Here is a 19,846-nt window from a genome sequence, read left to right as displayed (position 1 = left end):
AAGTTTTTGCTTATATTATCACATATAATAAAATCCAGTAAGATGCAACCTGTTAAGACCGATGGAGACAGAAGAATACAAGCTTGATGGGATTTCAAAACGAGATGATACTAAATCAGCACTAGCTATTATGATGTCTTGTTTTCTCCAAAATGGCTGTTCCTGCCATCCAACCTTCTCTGCCTCATTTCTGTTGAGATCTTTTTCTGTCGTTTGTTGTCAGTTTGTCTTCTTCATTTCTCTTTCTGCTCTATTCATTATGGCCGCTCTGCCACTATTTCTGGAATCTTGGAATTTTCCTTTTTTAGAATATCCTGCAGTATTCTCTGTAGAGTTGAATTGGTGGTTGCAAATTCCCCTAGTTCCTCTTTATCCTGGAAGCACCTTGTTTTTCCATCAATTTCCAGGGACAGTTGTGCAGGATATATCAATCTTGGCTGGAGGTTATTATCTTTCAAAGCTTGAAATATTTCCCCCCACGCTCTTCATGATTTGATGGTTTGTGCTGAGAAGTCTGCTGTAATTCTGATTGTAAGTGATCTGTTTCTTGTCTTTGATGGCTTTTAATGTTCTGTTCTTATATTGGATTTTTTGAATTTTGATTATTATATGCCTGGGTGTAGCTCTGTTTGGATTGTAGGTGGCTGGGGACCTGTATGCCTCATACATCTGAGTATCTTTACCTTTTGCTAAATTAGGAAAATTCTCTTGGATTATTTCTGTGAATAGCTTTTGTAGTCCATTTGTTTGTATCCCTACTTCTTCTTTTATGTTCTTAATTCTTAAGTGATAGATCCTCTTATCATCTTCTAGCCTTTGTATTATTGCTGTTTGGTTTTTTGTTATTTTTAAGAAGTTTTTCATTTCATGCTCCCATATTATGAATCTGCCCTCCAGTTCAGATGATCTATCCTTAGTTTCTTTCAAGCTGTTATGCCAGCTTTCAATAGAGTTTTTAGTTTCCTGGTAATCTCTTTGAACCTGCTTCACGTATTCTATGTTTTCTCTATTTTCTCCATCAAACAATTCTCCCCTTTTTTTCCTGTTCTTCCATTCCACCATCTGTTTTTTGTTGGGCGGTGCTTAGCATTTCTCTAACTATTCTACTTATATCTTGCTTTAGGTCGTTAATAACTTCATTCCTAAACTCGTCTATGAGGCTCTGGAGATATCACTTTATGTCTATTGGTGCCGTGTCTGCTATTGTATATTTCTCAGGATTGGGGACCAAAGACCCTTTCTTGTTGCTCCCTCTTCCCATATTTTTTGTTCCTGCTATACAAGTGTATATAGGGGCCCAGTTTCTTTCTTTGTTGGTTACAGTTTGTTTGAATTGTGCTGGCTAGGTGTTCCTGCCCACTGCAGTGTATGAGGGAGACACAGACCTGGGCAGCCTCTGCTGGGCCCGCCCCTCCAGGTCAACCTACTGAAGGCTTCACAGCTAGGGTTGCATCTCCAGGCGCTGGGACCTGGTTTGGGCTAGCCTACTGGGTCTTAGTCTGTGGCGTCACCCAGGCCAGGCACTCCCCACCAATCCCTCTTGGGAGGGGAATATACGCCTAATGACATTATAGCATCCTGTTCCTGCTAATCTGCCCGGTCCCAGTATGTCCTTTGCTGAGGCCTCCTACTCTGTGGAAGGGTCTCTGATCCACTCACTCACCGCAGGTCAATGTAGGGCTCCCGGCCAGTCCCGCTCTCAACTCCATTCACTGCTTCCCACTCTCAGAGCTTTCGCGCTTCTCTCCTTGCTGTGCCGATTGGGACGCAGCAGCGACTGCAGGAAATTCAAATCGTGGCTTCCAGTGGCGCGGGCTCCAGCTTCTGCTGAGACCTTATCTGTTCTTCTTATATCATCAGGATTGCGTTTCCAGTTGGCTTCTCTTAGTTTATTCCGTTCCTGGATCGGCAGGGTATATCTCCCATTGCTTAGGACTTCTCGCCTGGCACCATTCCTGGATTTTAAGTGTGGTTTTTCAGAGATCCTCCAAAGCTGCTGCTATCTATCTACCATGTTCTCCCAGAAGTCCAGAACTCTTTTTGTTTAAGAGTGGATTGTGTTCCATTCTGTAGATGTTCCTCCTTCCTTCATGTACTGATGGGCACTGAGGTTGGTTCCATAACTTAGCTTTGTGAACAGTGCTGCAGTGAAATTGGGAGTACAGATATATCTTTGATAAATTGATTTCAAACCTTTTAGGTCAATACCCTGAAGTGAGGTTGAAGGATCATAAGTAAATCTATTTTTAAATTTTGAAGAATAACCATACAGTTTGCATAATGGCAGCACCATTTTATATTCCACCAGCATAGTACAAGCTTTCCTTTTCTCCACATCCTTGGTGCACACATTTCCATTTTCTCATTTTGAGAGTAGCCATCCTGACAGGTATAAGATGACATGTCTGCTGTGGTTGTAATTTGCATTTCATTAGTGAATACTGATGTTGAACATTTTTCATACATCTCTTATATGTATTCTTTTAAGAAATATCTATTGAGATCCTTTACCCATTTCTTAATTATTTTTGTTCTCCTGCAATGGTGCTGTTTGTGCTCTTTGTAGATTTTGGATGTTAACCACTTATCACAGTTCACAGGTTGGCTGTGCATCTTGTCAGTTCTTTCTTTGGCTATGCAGAATATTTTTAGTTTGATAAAACTAAAATAAGTGAAATTTAAAAATTGTGTATTTTTGCTTTTTTGTTACCTGACTAGGATGAAATACAAGTAATGATTTTCCTGAACAAGATCATGTATTTCCCCCTATTTTCTTCTACAAGTTTTACAATTTCTGCCCTTCAGTATAAGTAAATGAATCATTTTGAGTTGATTCTTTGTATCTGGCCTGAGATAAAGACCCAATTTCATTTTTCTGCACATGTACCTTGTTTTTTTTTAAAGCAGGATTTATTGACAAGACTATCTTTCTCACACTGCATATTCTTGGTATCTCTGAAAAATCAGTTGACAACAGATGTGAGACTTCATTTTTATGCTCTTTTTTTTCTGTTCTATTGGTCAATGTGTGTATTATCTTCTCAGTTCTTTGCTGTTCCAATCAAGTTGTGCAATGCCTCCACCTTTGCTTATGATTTCCTCTGGTCATTGACTCCTTTGAGATTTATGGCAAATATTTGAATTATTTTTCTATTTCTGTGAGTAACATCTTCGTGTGGCAATACATATTGCTTTAAATCTACAAACTTATTTAGATATTGTAGATACTTAGAAATATTAATTCTCTCAATCTGTAAAAATAAAACCTTTTATTTATTGGTATCTTCAATTTTTTACATCAAGTTCTTAATAGTTTTCATTTTACAGATCTTGTACCTCTTTGGTTAGAGTGATTCCTAAATATTTTAATTTTTATAACTGTTGACAATGGAATTATTCTCTGACTTTCATTTTCAGAAATATTGTTGTTAGTGCCTGGGGATGCTAATGACTTTTTAGCTGTTGATTTTTTTTTGTTCTACAGCTTTACTGTACTTTTGAATTATTTCAATAGTGTTCTTTTGATGGAACCTGAAGTGTTTTATGTGTGGAAAATTATATCATCAGTAAATACTGACAATTTTACTTTTTTTCTTATTTGGATGCTTTTATTTCTTTCTTTTGCCTAAAATCATTGATAAGGACTTCTAAATTATGTTGAATAGAATTGGGGAAAGTAGACATCTGTATCTTTTGTGACATGTTGGAAGATTATATTATGGTTTAGAACTAAAATGTTCCCAAAAGTCTCATGTATTCAGAAATGGGGCTTTTGGAAAGTGATCTGATCATGGGGGTACTGTATTTACCAATGGATTAATCAATTAATGAGTTCAAAGCTGAATGTGCTATTAGGATGTGGGGCCATATAAGAGGAGGTGAGTCACCGTTGGAGTGACATAGAAAGGTGTATCTTGTCACTGACTCCTCTCATCTGTACTGCCAAGGTTGAGCAGCTTTATTCCACTAGGTCCTTCTGCAATGCCATTTCTGCCTTAAAGCCAGTCAGTTGTGGACTATACCCTGTGAAACCACAGACCAAACAAACCTTTCCTCCTTTACTTCACAGGTATTAGGTGTTTTGCCCCAGTGATGACTAACTCAGAAAATTGGTAGCAGATGTGATGTCATTGAGGCGACCAAACCTGACCATGTGGTTTGGAGCTTTTGGAAATGTTTTCCCCAAGGAGCACGGACACAGTTATAAATGGACTAGAGAAAGCTTAAAATGCTGTAAGGGGAGCTTGATGGGCTATTCTGGTCAGAGTTCTGAAGATCAGAATGCTAACAGGAATGTGAAGAGTAGAGGCCAAGTTCATGAGGTTTTAAATGGAAACAAAGACTATTGAAATTTGGGTCAGAGGCCATTTATGTTACATTATAGAAAATAGATGGTCTGTACTTTGCTCATGTCCTTAGATTTTGTATGAAGGTGAATTTAAGGGTAACAGACTAATTAATCTAGCATAGACAATTTCAAGGTAGTCTGAAAGTTAGGCTGCAGCAGGGGTACTGCTAGCTACTTTTAGCCAGATCTACAGTGAATCAGGAGCAAAAAAACACAGGCAAAAGGTGTGAAAAAATTGTAGTTTAGGCAAAGGAAAATACATACGAAGTTTGGATCACAGAAAGTGTGGCTGCTGAACATTAGTGTCATTAAAAAGAAGCCAAAGACAATAGGAAAGATGGCTTGAGGATATTGCAGGTATTTGTCAGACTTGATCCATCACAGATTTAAAGGTATAAAAGGGTAAATTCTTTTGTAAGACTTTAAGAAGAGAGAGCCCCATGATGTTCTGCTCACTCAGAACTTGAAGGGGCAATCTGTGAAACTTGGAAAGTGAAAACAAAGCTGTAATGGAAGCTCCTAGAAGTGGAGATGCTGGTAGTGTGGAATATTCGCCAATGAAAGCTGTAGGCAGTGAGCAGATCCAACCCATGAAAGAGGTTATGTGGGCTGCCATTACAAGGCTTAGGGTGAGACTGCCCAAACTCTTTGGAACCTAAATCTTACCACCACATGCCCTGGGTACTTGCTGTGGAATAGAGGACTTAATGTTTCCTCTTGGCTTTTGGTCTAGCTTGATCAGATTCAGTTTTATTCCCTCTTTCTTCTCTTTTGGAATGAAAATTTTTACTCTGTGCCATTTTGTGTTTAGGCATTTACTTTCTTTTGATCTGTGTAGAGGCTCACAGCTGCTAGGCCTTGAGTCTTACAAGAGACTTTGGACTTGGATTTTTCAGCAATACTGGAACTGTGAAGAATTTGGCAACTCTTGGAGATGAACTGAATGCATTTTGCATAATGAGATGGACATGAGACTTTTGGGGAACAGGGTTAGAATATTATGGTTTATATATGAAATGTCCCCCCCAAAATATTAAGTTTTCAAGGTAGAACTCTTGGAAAGTGATTGGATCATTGGGACATTATACTCATTAGTGGATTAATTCATTGTGAGTTCATAACTGAATGTGCCCTTAGAGGGTGGAGCATTGTTGGAGGAGCTGAACTGGAAGGGTTTATTGTGCAAGACTCTTCCTTTTTTTCCCTCTGTGTGTCTTGGATGCCATGCTTTGAGTAGTTTTACATTTCTAGGCCCTTCTGCCACATCATCTTTGCCTTGAAGTTAGCTAACCGTGGACTAAACCTACTGAAACTGTGAGCCAAATAAACTCCTCTTTTAATCTGTGAGTGTTGAGTGTTTTTTATCTAGTGACGAGAAAGCTAACTAATACAGGTTTTTACAGGTATTAGCTAACCTTTACAGGTATTAGCTAACTAATACTCAGTTTTTTGCTGTTGAATATGTTAATTGTTACATAACATTAACATATGTTAATATGTTCACAATATGTTAATTGTGAACTTCTCATATATGGTCTTTATTATGTTGAGGTCCAGTCATTCTATAGCTGATTTGGTGTTTTATTATGAAAGAATATTCAATTTAGTCAAAAATTTTTTCATAACTAATGAAATGATCCTATAGGTTTGTTTTCCATTATGTTAATGTGATATATTGCAGTTACTCATTTGTGTATATTTAAATCATCTTTGTATTCCAACAATTGACCTCACTTGTCCATGGTGGGTAATCTGCTATTGATTTAGGTTTCCTAGTACTTTGTTTCTTGTTTGCTAGTATTTTACTAACAATTTTTCTATGTGCATTCACCAAGACATTTGATCTGGATTTTTTTCTTGTAATTTCCTTGTCTTTCCTTGTAACTTCCTAAAAGTATTTCCTTCCTATATTTTGGAAGAGTATAAGAAGGATTGTTACACATTTTAAAATGATTGGTAGAGATTTTAGCCACAAAGCCATCAAATCCTAGACTTTTCTTTGATACATTGTTCATTATTGGTATGTTCAAATTTTCTTCCTTTGTGTTTCTTTCTTGATGATCTGTGTATGTCTGGAAATATATCCATTTTTTTCTAGTAATTTTTTTTCTACTAATTTTTAGTATGTAAGTATTCATAGGAATCTTTTTCCATGCATTGTGTTTCTGTAATATCATTTTTTGTGTTCTGGTCTTTGTTATTTCCCTCTTTCTGCTTCTTCTAACTTTTTTTGGCTTAGTTTGTTCAATTTTCTAGTTCTTAGGGTGTAATATTAACTTGCTTGTTTGACATCACCTGTCCTTCTTTCCTTCCTCCCTCTCTCTGTCTTCCTCTCTTCCTCTCTCCTTCCCTCCCTTTTTCCACTCTCACCTTCCTCCTTCTTTCTTTATGATTCAGACACAGGGCCTCATGCATTCAAGCATAGTGAGCAAATGTTCATCTGCTGAGCTACATGCTTTGACTTTTGTTTTTTAGCGTGGGTGAATATTGTTATAAAATTTCCTCTCAGAAATACTCTTGCTGTATGTAATAAATTTTGACATGTTGCATTTCTTTGTTCATTTGCCTGAAGATTTAAATTTTATCTTTTAATTTATTGATTCCCTGAATAAATTTATTCAGCAATATATTTTTCAGTAGTATATTGTTTAATTTCCATGTTAATTCTCCAAAATTCCTCCTATTACTGATTTCTAGCCTGATACTGTTGTTGTTGAGAAAGATAGTTAATATAATTTCAGTGTTCTTAGGTTTGATGAAGCTTGTTTTGTACCCTTAAATTGTGATCTGCCCTGGAGAATGGTCCCTATGTACTTGACAAGAATGTGTATGTTGTTGTCATTGAATGGAATATTCCGTCTATATTTGTAATGTCAGTTTGGTCTAAATGTTGTCAAGAACAGTATTTTCTTACTACTTTTGTGTTTGTGTTTTGTTCATTGTTGAAGGTGAGGTAATAAAGTTTCCCATGGTTACTTATTGCTATCTATCTCATCTTTCAGATTGTTTAATTTTTGTTGTATATATTTAGTTCTTCCTACGTTGAGTGTATGTATGTTTACAATTGTTATATCTTCATGATGAATAGACCCTTTTATAATTACAGGTGCCTGTTTGTCTGTTCATACAGCATTTGCCATAAAGCCAATCTCTGATACAATATAACTTGCCTTCTTCTCTTTTGACCTCCATTTGCAAAGAATACATTTTTTACTCCTTTCATTTCTATGCACATTCTTCAAAGTAAGGAGAATAGCTTGTAGGAAATTTAACTGGATCTTTTTTGAAAAAAATTACTCATTTTCTTTTCATGGGAATATTTAATCCATTTACCTTAAGGTAATTCTAGATAAGTAAAGACTTACTATTGCTATTTTATTAGGTGTTTTCTCAGTATTTTTGTAGATACTTTGCTTCTTTCTTTCTCTCATCATCTTCCTTTATAGTTGTTGGGGGTTTTTGTAGCAGTGTAGCTTAAAATTTTAAAATTTGGGGGGGGGATTTCTACAAAAGCCTCTTGCTTTGTGGTTACTTTTAAAGTTGAAAGCAATTTGACTTTTGCAGAACGCAACCTTATGATTTACTCCTCAACCAGAAAACCCCACATCTCACGTAATAAATGTCAGGATTTGCATCATTTTGTGAAGTGTATCCTTGGCAGCTTATTTTGTCTGTAGTCATTGTTCATAATTTTGTGTTTTAACCCTGATTATAGGAAATAATTTGCCTTTATGCATCATTATTACAGTACTAGAATATTATGAATATAGAATTACTTTACTTAAGCTATTGACTTTTGTGTTTTCTTCTGTTTCATGTCTTTCATTTATGACATTTTTTGTTTAAAGAATTCTCTTTAACAATCCTGTATATCAGTTTCAGTGGTGATGAGCATTCTAAACTTTTGTTTGTTCTTGTATGTTTTTATTTCTCCCTCATTTCTGAAAGATAGTTTCCTGGGCAAAATATTCTTAGTCAGAAGGTTTTTTTCTCCAGCATCTTGAGTATATTATTCTACTTTCTTCTGCCCTATAGAGTTTATCCTGAGAAATCAGCACTGCTTTGTATGTTTCTTATCTCTTGTATGTGATTTGTATATGATTTGCTTCTTATCTCTTGCTGCTCTTATAATGTTTCTGTCTTTTAATACTTTATTATATGCATTGGTGATGTCCTCTTGGGCCTGAATTTTATTGGAGATTTCCAAGCATCTTATGCCAGAATGCTGACATCCATCACCCATTTTATTCTGCTCCAACTCACTGATTACTTCTGGTGATTAAATCTGTTTTTGAAGCTTCCCATTGATGTGCCAGTTCAACCAAGGCATCCTTCAACTCTAGGATTTCTACCTGGTTTTTTTATTGTTCCTATTTCTTTGTCCAACTTACTTTTTTTAGGTATTGTTTTCTAAATGTGATTAAATTTTCTGTCCATATACTCCTCTTGTTCACTGAACTTCTTTATATTATTCTGAATTATGTTAATCATCTCATGGCTTTCTTTGATGTGCATTAAAATGCTGTATTAATTTCTTTGTAATATGTGTGGTCTTGTGTTGACTGCAGAGTTGGAAAGAGAGCCTCCTCTTCAGCATTTACAGGTGTTCTTTGGCAGGAATATAGTATCATAATTTGTTCTAGCCTGTTCTTCTGGAATGGCTAGCTGACTTCATCTTGTGAAGAGAGAGGTTATTAAGATCTCCCTACTTGGCTGGGCCACTGCCTTGGCATTGGTCTTGGGTAGGGCTGTGGTTTGGCTGTGTTGTTAGATAATATTATTGGTTGGGTCCTGCTGTCAAATACTACTGGCTGGGTACTGACTGGCTTCTGTTCCGGCCAGTCAGAAGATATATTTTTTGGCTAGTAATTGCACTATTTGGGATCCACAATTGGGTAAGACTGAAGATTTGGTTAATTGGTTACAAGAAGTCACTGCTCAAGACAGATGGGACAAAAGACTGGCTCCATATAAATGCATGATTGAGAAATGCCTTTTCATCAGATTTGAGTCCTAGGGTGGACTTTAGATTGAATTGAGTGGCTGTCTGATCTTTTGAGTCATGCAAGTGCAGCTCCAGTGCATCTTTGAAATATGCAGAGATGGAAATCTTTCTTCCTGTGTTGTATCACTGGAGGAGGGGAGCTTTTGGGAATTATTTGAGAGTGCAAGAGAATCTGGATTACAAAATCTGCCATGCTTCTCCTTCACTAGCAAATGGGTACACCAACAAATCTGTCATGATGCAGGGAGTGAGATAGCATGGTTTGAGTGAGAACTTTTTTTTATCCTTTCAATTTTGATTTTACTAAATTCTATGGATCATATAGGTGCCTCAGCTTTGATAAGTATTAAGGTTTTCAGTAAGAGGTTCTAGTATGTGAATAGCAAAGCGAGTAAAGGTTGTAGTATGTGAGTAGAACTTTCTGTGGGAAGAATGAAGCCTGAGACTTCCCATGATTACATTTCATAGATATCACTAAAAATAATTTTAATCTTCAATCACAATCATTTGAAAGTATCCTAGTCACCAAGGAAAGTGGTGGCTGAGGATGTGTCTAGTAATAGCACCCAGGAAGGATCCATCATGTAAACCTAACAAGGGTCATGCCTTGGGTTTGTGTAGATTCCCTCACAAGATACTCTTTGGGGTGTGATCTGAAAAACATCACCAGACTTGTATGAAAGTGTTTGGAAATATGGCTGGTGTCCTGGAGCCTGGAGCAATGGATGTTCCTTGTGTGCTCTGCCTGTGCAGAGTATGGTATTGTAGAAGGAGGGTCAGCACATGAAGGAGTCATTTCCTCTGATCTCATAGAGTGTTCTGTAGAGTAGGAAGGACAAGTACAGAGACTCGTGAAGCAGGGCTTTGGGGCAACAGGGTGAGCTCACAGTAGAGTTGTCAATCTTTGTTTAGAATATGGGAGCATAGAGTTCTTTGACCAGCCCTGGGATAGGTGATTACCCACAGTGTTAAATGTATTAAGGGGAAAGTGATTTAAAATGGATGACAGTCACACTTCATCAAATCCTGGCAATGATCTTATATCAGCATTAGAAAGGCTTCAAAGTCTTAAAAATCGAGCATGAATCCTGCTGGAAGTAGAATAAGACAGCCATTAATACTATCCATGGCAGTCACTTGTGACCTACAATTCCATTACCAGTGGGGTGGTCAGGCTAAGGATTTTTCCAGTCATTCATTGAAACTGGAGGTGCAGTTCCTTTTAGAGCAGAGCTTTTGGTAGCCTGAGAATGAAATCCATGTTATGCTTTGGAAATATAAGCTTTATTTCCTTTTGCTTTCAGAATCTTTAAGTTTAAGCACATTGCCTGGTAACGCTACTTAATAATTCACATTGAAATACCAGGCATAATTTCTCCCCAAGGTAAAGGTCACAATCTACTTTCACCTGTAAAACTAAGATACGCATCATTTGTGTTACTTAATTATCTTTGTTCTTACCAGTAAATCATTGGCAGAGTTCAATTTTTTTTTTAACTCATAGGTGAAGCCACGCCCTCCTGTGAGGACAGGGGTTTGTGTCTGTACTTTATCTACCGCACTCTACATCAGCTGAGAGTGTGAGCAGCTGGGTGGCTCAGGGCTGTAATCCCCATGGCTCCTGCACGTTTGCCTGCCCCCCTCTCTCTGTGCCTGTGTCTACTGCTGGCATCAGGCTTTGCCCAGGCAGGCAGGCTGCTGGTGGTGCCCGCAGACGGGAGCCACTGGTTCACCATGCGCTCTGTGGTGGAAAAACTCGTCCAGAGAGGACATGAGGTGGTCGTGGTCATGTCAGACGTGAGTTGGCAACTGGGACAGTCACTGAACTTCACAGTAAAGAATTATGTACCTTCTTTCACTCTGGAGGACTTAAATCGGGAGTTCAAGGTTTTCGTGGATAATGCTTGGAAATTTGGAAGTCAAAGTGTATTTTCTGCTGTTATACATCCATCCAGTCGTTCTTTTGATTTGTTATTTTCGCAGTGTAGAAGTCTGTTTAACAACAAGGAACTAGTAGCATACCTGAAAGAGGCTTCTTTTGATGCAGTATTCCTGGATCCTTTTGATCCGTGTGGCTTAATTGTTGCCAAATATTTTTTACTCCCATCTGTGATCTTCGGTAGGGGAGCACTTTGCAGTCATATTGAAAAAGGTGCCCAATGCCCCAGTCCTCCTTCTTATGTTCCCAGAATTTTCCTGAGGTTCTCCAGTACCATGACTTTCAAGCAGAGAATACAAAACTATATTTCATACTTGGAGGAAATGGTATTTTGCCCCTACTTTTTAAAAAAAACCTTAGAAATTGCCTCTGAAATTCTCCAAACACCCGTCACAACATACGATCTCATTAGCCATACATCGATTTGGTTGTTACGCACAGACTTTGTCTTCGACTTTCCCAGGCCTGTGATGCCCAACATGGTCTTCGTTGGTGGAATCAACTGCCATGAGGGAAAGCCCTTGTCTGAGGTATGTTCTCTCTCCTGTGATACGAGAAGGATAACCTGGCTTTACAGATTTAAAACAAACAAAAGAAATTATTCCTTATGGAACTGTGATTCCTGATTTACGTTTGTTGTAATTAGGATTTCTTTCTGTTTAACAAATCTTTTTATGCTGATTCTTTAATTGTGGATAGCATGTATAACATCTGGCCTCTGAGTTATGTGTATGAACCATTGGCATAATTGTAGATAATCTCCTGGCTGCATTATTTATTGCTATTTTTGGAAACATTATTTGGCAAATGAAACTTCCCTTTTGCTGGTTACCTCCTATGGGAAAAAGCTCTTAGCAGTTTTGTGTGCATCTTTTCCAGCATGGGGGGATGATTTGATATATATCTGCATGTGCACATACATGGTATCAATTTCACAGCTGTTTGATTAAAATGAAATCAAGTAGTGGATTGGACATAATATTTCTTACCTTCCTTTTTTTACTTCTTAATAAATCATAGGCATCTTTATAGGCAATGCTTTCAGACTTGATTGGTTGTTTTAGTAATAGCATAAAAGTCTTTATTTTGGAGTCACTATATTTTTTTTTTTTTACTTTTTTTTGGTGAACAAGACTGTACTAAGCTTGCTTGTTCACTCTTCTGGATGGTACCAGGACCATCTGACTGAGATATATGTGTGGTTCTTCATCTTCTTTCTTTCAATTTTGAGACAAAAATCTCTGTGAGTTACCCAGGCTGGACTTAAATTTTTGTTTTTTCTGCCTCAGTATCCTAAGAGTATTAGGATCACAGGTGTTGCCACCATGGCTGACTTTGAGTGCTTTCTTTATATTCACATATTTCTGTATCTTACTAGGCCTTAACTTAGGAGGTGTAGGTGCCAGGTGGCTGGATCTGGTAGGATGGCCTTGTTACATTTTAATAAATTTGAAAATTGATTTCAAATCTTGAACAACTTCAACTAAGATCAACAGTATATGAGAATTGTAGTTTTTCCATAACCTCTCCAACTCCAAGGGCTGTTAAACTTTTAAAATTTTGTTAACTTTGGGGGACAAGGAAAAGCTGCTTGTTTTTATGCCCTATCTTATTAGATATATTGGCTGTTTATATTTCTTCTTTTGTAAATTGCATATTCACAATCTGTAATCATTTTATAGGGCCATTTATCTTTATAATGAATTTTATAAGCCTTTTTAGTATTAGGAATATTAACACAGCTTTTGTACATGCACTATAAATATTTTTTCATTGAACATTCTTTGTCTTTTAACAAACAGAATTTTCTCTTTGGGAGTCAATTGATGAGCGCTCTTCCCAAGCTTAACATATATAATATATATAAACATATATATTAACATATATAAATGTTTTCTCCATGCTGTGTTTTAATTCCTCCAATTGTTATAGCTTTATTTCTTTTGCAGTGAGACTTTTAATCCTTACAGTATAATTGCTCACTTTTATTTGTTTTTGAAAGGATAATCCATCGTTCTAATGCCATTTAATACTAATGCTATTGTCCGCCCACTGAACTGAAATGTATCTTTATCATATTTTAATTTTTTGTATCATTTTCATCTACTCTGAATTCTCAGTTTTGGTCCACTAATTTGTCTATTTGTACTTAAGAATCATATTTGATTAAGTACTTTTGTAGTGAGCTTTAATGTCTGGTAGAGCAAGTATCATGCTCAATAGTTTTCTAAATGTCTTGATCATTCTAGCAGAAATTTAAAATTATTCATAAAATTTAAAGTTTTTTATTTTGTTCTAAAAAATGAAAATAAATTATTAATATTTGCATTTGAGAAAGGTTAGCATGTTTTTGCTTTTGTATCCTCCATTTTACTTACTCATTTCTTATTTTATGTCATCAATAAGATTTTGTACCTTAGTTTATGTGATCACTTTCCCATTAGAATATAGGCATTTTATTGTTATTGTAATTATTGTACACAGCTTAAATTATTTTCTCTGCTTTGAACTGGTTATTGATGAAGTATAACTCTGGATTTTCCACATGTATTTTGTATCTAGCCATATTCCTAACTTCTCTAATTAGTGTATAAAATTTATTAGACATAAGTGTCACTTGCAAATAATTTCCTCCCCTAGTATTTATAACCTTTACTTTCCTTTATTGGAGAATACAGCTCCAAACCATTGGAGCTGTATAAAATTATATTTTTAGTCTGGGTAGTTAAATTAGCACTTGATCACTTGCAGTTGAATATGTCTTGACCAATGCAAGAGTAATATTCTTGGCAAATACATAATGATTAATTTCTGGTAAAGCATTTCATGTATTATCTCTACACTGTTTCCTTAGGGACAGACTGTATGTGGTTTTCTGTTGTGCTGGCTTCTTACATGATAGCTCTGTTAGTCATCCTCTCGTGTCCTGGCAAGTGTCTGGTGAAAAAGTAACTTTCCCACCAGCTTGATGGAAAAGCAAAATACTGCTCTCCCTGAAAGGATGGGGTCTAGTTTTACCTGTGAGAAAACTAAGCCTGAATTTCTGTTCTTGGCCAAACCAGGCAAGGAGATGGAAGATGCAGGGCTGTAAGAAGTAAAAGACATTCAGAGAGCTTTTTCCCCGCTTTGTCCTCTGTCAGTTCAGTGCCAAGCATGCTCAGACCCCACCTGTGACCTTGTTCTCTTCCCAGGAGTGGAGCCCTGCAACTTGTTGATCACAAGTGGCTCCTGGCAACACCCTGTGGGTTTAGAGCTGTAGAAGCTGTGTATGATTTCATATGACCCATCATATGAAATATTTGTATAAAATATGACATGCATTGAGCCACAATATGTTATGTATATATATGTATAGCTTAATCTGTAAATGTATATGGTTTTATATATCCATTAAAAGATATATGTAGATTTTAATTATGTGAAAAGTTAAATATTTTATAAATATGAGCATGAAACAAGCAAAATTAGCAAACTGGAATTGAAGTCAGAAAGAGAGCCCTCTGACAAGGAACTTGGGTATAGTCCAAGTACAAGAGGAAATTTTTATCAAAGTAACTGTGAGCTGTGTAGATTTTTCTATCTCTATTTCAGAGGGGCAGGCTCTCTTAGAAGACATTTTAGCTTTAGTATTTCTGAGGAACAGAAGCTGAATAGAGACAGCATCTCATCTCTGTAATAAGAAGGAAATATGGCTTAGTCAGAGTGTGTGTGTATGTGTGTATGCACATACATGGTACAAGTGTGTGTGCTTGTGTGCATGCACATGTATGTTTGTCTTAGGCCCTGCATGTGCCCTGTAGCAAAATCTTGAGTTTATCCAGACTGGTTACTGCCAGAGGTGTAATTAAATGTTGCAATAATGATTGTAGATCATCATTCCGAACACTTAAAGACCTAATAAGGAGGAAATCCACTCCCAGTTGTTTTTTTTTTTTTTTTTTTAATTGGTACCGGGGATCGAACTCACGACTGCCTGCTTGCAAGGCAGGCACTTATGCCGCTGAGCTAAATCCCCAGCCCCCCTCCCAGTTGTTTTTAATTAGGGGTGCATTTCAGTCAATGGCTGGGTCCAGCTGCAACCTGGATAGTCCTAAGCATGCGTCGCTGTGGAGTGCTGGGCCTGGGGTACAGTTAGTTACCCAGTAACAGAAGACCTCAGGTTCCTTACCCTGACATCCATATGCCTCATCTCTACACATGGCTGCCTCCCTGTGTAGACAACAGGTTTCTTGGGAACTGTCTTGCCTCTGGTAGTAAAATTTGCCTAGGAAGGTTAACTTGCATCTCATGGTCTCAGTCCTTCCAAAGATGTGAATTGTTCTTGGTGGTTTTGGTGATCTTACACAGTGACATGCACTTGGCTCTTTTTTTATTATTTAACATGAAGAGTCCTTCTTAATATTGCTTGCCTCCATGTGCCTGGCTGAGTGCTGGGCATGTAGCCCTAATCCAGTGGGCATGGCTCTTTGCCTGCTAGCAGCTGGCTGCATCATGGAGAGGCAAGCTTCTAGGAGTAACAAATTGAGAAACATCCTCTGAAAGGAAAAGAAGGGTGCCTTGCAGATGATCACAGGGTGCCTTGCAGCACAAGGAAGACCTGGAAAGGCAGTGTGTCAAGCAGATGATGGCAGGGCTCCACAGTGCTGAGTGTCGCAAGTTCTTTAGTGTTTGGAACCCTGGCATACCTCCTCCTCCCATCCTGCATCCCAGGGTGTCTTTACTAAACACAAGCGAGTGAAATTCTAGTTTATGTCTTTTTTGAGTAATCCTTCTGTCATGCCTTCCTTAGTGGCCTGTGCCCTCTTTACTGTTTCTGGTCTCCTGGGACTGCCAGCTATCTTACTATCAGTTCTCAGGAAGTTATCAATTCAGCCCATGTAGTAGGACAAGTGCCCTGTGGAGATGACTCTGCACTGCCCAGTCCATCACTGTGATTCAGACTTGCCCACTGTGAACCTGCCCCGAGGCCTGAGCCTAGAGCACTCAAACTTCTGCTGTTCCCAGCCTGTCACATGCATTAAGTTGCCCTTGTAGCCCATATCCATGATGCTTATATAACCATTCAGCCATGGTGGATGGTCATGAATAGTTGTTTTTATAACTATTTATTAAAACTTTAATTTGATTTTGCCATTTTGTTATTCTGGATTCAACATATTTAATTTTTAAGTCTCAAATGTTTCACAGGTCCTTTGAAATCCTGTAGGTCCTGGCTTTGCTATTCATGATATGTGGATTCAGGAGTCTGTAGGAGTGAGCCCCTCTGTAGGGTCCAGCTTTCCAGGCACCTGCTTCTGCTTTTTACATGGAATTGTTCCCATGCGTACCTTTGGTTCTCCTGTCTACCCAAAATGCTAGGTATTCTCCATAGAAATTAACTTTACCCCATGCTCGCTCCTTCATTCCTTTAGTGTATGGCCCATGCCTCAGTCATTGGTTTGTGGTAATCCCTGCAAAACATTTGGCCTCTTCCTGAAAACTCAAGTGAATCCCCATACCAGAGAACACCTTGAGTCCCACAGCGCATCAGTGACAGAATTGGGCCTTCAGGCCGTGTCCCCTTTAGGAACCATTCTTATGATAACAGACACAACAAATTCTTTTCTGGTATCCAGTGGGGACACACACACACACACACACACACTTCCCCCCACAACAATAGTGTAGTCAAACCTCATAAAGAAAAAGAAGTATTTCTAACACCTAATGTATCTTAATTTTCTTTCTTTCTTTTTTTTTTTTTTATTGGTACTGGGGATCGAACTCAATACTGCCTGCTTGCAAGGCAGGTGCTTATACCATGGAGCTAAATCCCCAGCCCCACTTTTTTTTCTATTTTTTTTTATCTCTCTCTCTCTCTCTTTCTTTTTTTTTTTTTTTTTTTAAAGAACATAATATTATTTATTGAGAGAAAGCTCTGTCAAAGAGGACAGAAGGGGTCCCAATGGGGTGCCAAAGACTCTCTTTTCTAGGGATTTTTATATGGTACAACCACAAAGTGAGGCAGGTCTAAGGTGGGAAAACATGGGAATTCACAAGGTGAGCATGAGATGGGACAAAACTATGATCAATCAATAAAACTAATTGCACAGGTAAGACTGATGAAACTGGGGACAGGTGGAGAAGTGAGTCACATAGAAGCAGGCATACACAAAGAGCAGCCAGCCACTCTTCCTGTAGGGGGTTGGGATGATGACTCCTGGCTTCCTGGTGTCTTCACTTTCAAGACACCATCCTACTGACCATGTGAAGTGATATTGGTTCCTTTCCTTCATCTCCTGCCTCTACTTCATATCTCTTTGGGCTTGGAGGGAATAAGAATGGACACACAGACAGGTGGGATGATTTTTAGAGCAAGGCTTTACTAGGAAGGGCCCAGGCCATGGACCTCAGCAGAATGGGGGATCCAATATGAAGAACGCAAAGGTTGAGCTCCTCTGGCTTCTTCACCTTCCACTGGCTTGCTTAAGGACATCTCTCTGCAGGCGTCCTTATTGTTTTTGAAAGGCATCCTGCCTAGCTCTTCCTGAAGGCGGGCCTTTCACATTGTGTCCCTTGTAACTTTCCAGGGTCTTTATGCTATCTTGATGGAGCCAAAAGCAGGATGCTGTCATCTTCCTGCCTCTGATCATTCTGAGTAGGAAACTCTGCTGATGTCTCCCAGTGGAGGGGCCTGAGAAGCTGCCCCCAGCTTGGAGGGACCTGAGTCTTTGCAAGCCCTGAGCCATGCATTTGTATCTCGCTTGTGTCTCTGGAGCCAGCCCTGCAGTTTAGAAGGCCCCTTCCATCCTGTTTTTTAGGATTCTTTTCCTTTGTCATGCCCCCGCCTACAGCCAGTACCAAGGTATGGGTCAGGGCATGTCTCAAGGGACTGTCTGTGTGGCTGGCTCTGGCAAGTCTGTCCTAATAATTCTAGGGGCTGCCTTCTGTGGGAACAGCCAAGTTTTCACACCCCCGCCCTCTGGATCCTCCCTCAGCATTATGCAGAATGCAGAACAAACATGACCTTCCCTCCTCCCTGCCTTGGTTGAGAAATCCAAGCTGAGGAAATGAACTCCTGCCTGCTTGGTGGGTGGCAGGACTGAAAGCAGATCCAGGCTCTTTGACTTCCCATGCTGCTGAGACTCTCCTTGTTCAGGCCTTGACTTCCTAAAGGCAAGTATAGATTATGTATTTGGATATACAATAAGGAATATATACTCTGGCTTGTGTCCATTTCCCGCCCCTGGCTAGCATTCAGCAAACTCTTGTGATTTCTTTAGTGCTGTAGAGATAAAGGAAGATTGAGCTGTTATGTACAAGAAGCCCCTTTAACCATGTCTGGAATCTTTTGGAATTCTGTAAGGATGGGAGTCAGTTTTCAGGGGAACCAACTTCGGGATTAGAGAGAGGGGAGGGGAAAGGGACTGAGAGTTGAGTTGCTCATTCATGGCTGATGATGTAATCAATACCTATTCAATAAAACCCCCAAAGGACCAGCTGTGGAAAGCTTTGGGTTGTGAAGAGGGGGTGCTCCATAAGTGTGTGCAGATCTGGGCCCCTTCATCCATATCTTGCCTTTGTCCTTCCTCATCAGCCATTCATCTGTAGCCTCCATAATGGCCTTTGTAGGAAACTAGTAACTCAGAGAGCTCTGTTGTTTTTGCCTTTGTGCACCCTTCTAGCAAAGGATTGAACACAATGAGAGGGAGCAGAAACCTCTGGTCTGTAGCCAGGTCACATTGAAATTAGTGTTAGAGGTTGTCTGCCAGGACGCAGTCCTTACTGAGCCATAAAGTCTGAGAATAAAGTAAGCAAACCAAGAGTGAATTTATTCACTCAGTATATATTGAGTATCCAATGGATGCCCGGGTGCTGGGGCTATGACAGAGAACAAAGTAAACATCCATCCCTCAAAGAGCCCGCATTAGTTAGAGGAGAAACACAGTAAGTAAACAACAGGTTAGGAGGTAAAGAAAGAGAAGGAAAGGGGCTCCAGAGCGATGGGCTGAGCTGTTTGATAACAGATTTGCCAGGGGAGATCAGGCACAGACTAAACCTGGAATGAAGGGAATGAGTAGGCCATGTGAATCTTTGGGTATAGAGAGCATCTCAGTTAATGTTATCACCCAGGGCAGAGCTGGCCAATCATAACTGCAGCCTGTGGCTGGTTTACTTTAGAACACAGTCACATCCGCTGTTGGGTGTTATGATAGTTATTTGCCCATTTCAGTGGCAGAGCTGGATTACTATCAAAGAGTGGCCTCTGAAAACTAAAACATGTACTCTTTAGACCTTTGCCAAAAATCTTTTGTAATGCTTTCCTAATCCAGAATTGAGAATCTCAGAATATGTTCTAGGAATCCTGGGTACATTTGGGTCCCCTTTAGCGTGTGTGTGTGTGAAGCTGAACTATTACTGGGATTATAATTCAGTAGTATTAAGAAACTCTTTGCTCCTTTCCTGCTGTTCTTCTCCTGAGGGTACAGTAGAGTTTTCCAGAAGTACAAGTTGTATGACTCATATTGTAACAGATTAAATAAAGATCAAAATAAATAGTAGATAATAAGAGGTA

The 19,846-nt window shown here is 38.8% G+C and overlaps 1 protein-coding gene across 6 annotated transcripts in view; it reads left to right on the top strand.

The window, feature by feature from the left end:
* Window positions 1-19,846, top strand: part of LOC100731122 (UDP-glucuronosyltransferase 1-6) — a 206,490-nt gene that overhangs the window by 133,354 nt on the left and 53,290 nt on the right. The window contains exon 1 of one of the 6 annotated variants that reach the window (XM_003474582.4): window positions 10,913-11,822. The exons of 4 other annotated variants lie outside the window; for them this stretch is intronic. In XM_003474582.4, the coding sequence (XP_003474630.1) occupies window positions 10,968-11,822 (855 nt within the window). In that variant the 5' untranslated portion in view covers window positions 10,913-10,967. Of the gene's footprint in view, window positions 1-10,912; window positions 11,823-18,285; window positions 18,448-19,846 lie in introns of those variants that run through there. One more of the 6 variants, XM_013157625.3, reaches the window with a different exon arrangement.

Source organism: Cavia porcellus, unplaced genomic scaffold, assembly GCF_034190915.1.
Source record: "Cavia porcellus strain 051 isolate PalLab524CR breed Dunkin Hartley unplaced genomic scaffold, mCavPor4.1 scaffold_26, whole genome shotgun sequence".
NCBI lineage: Eukaryota > Metazoa > Chordata > Mammalia > Rodentia > Caviidae > Cavia > Cavia porcellus.
This window is presented reverse-complemented; position numbering and strand designations above follow the sequence as displayed.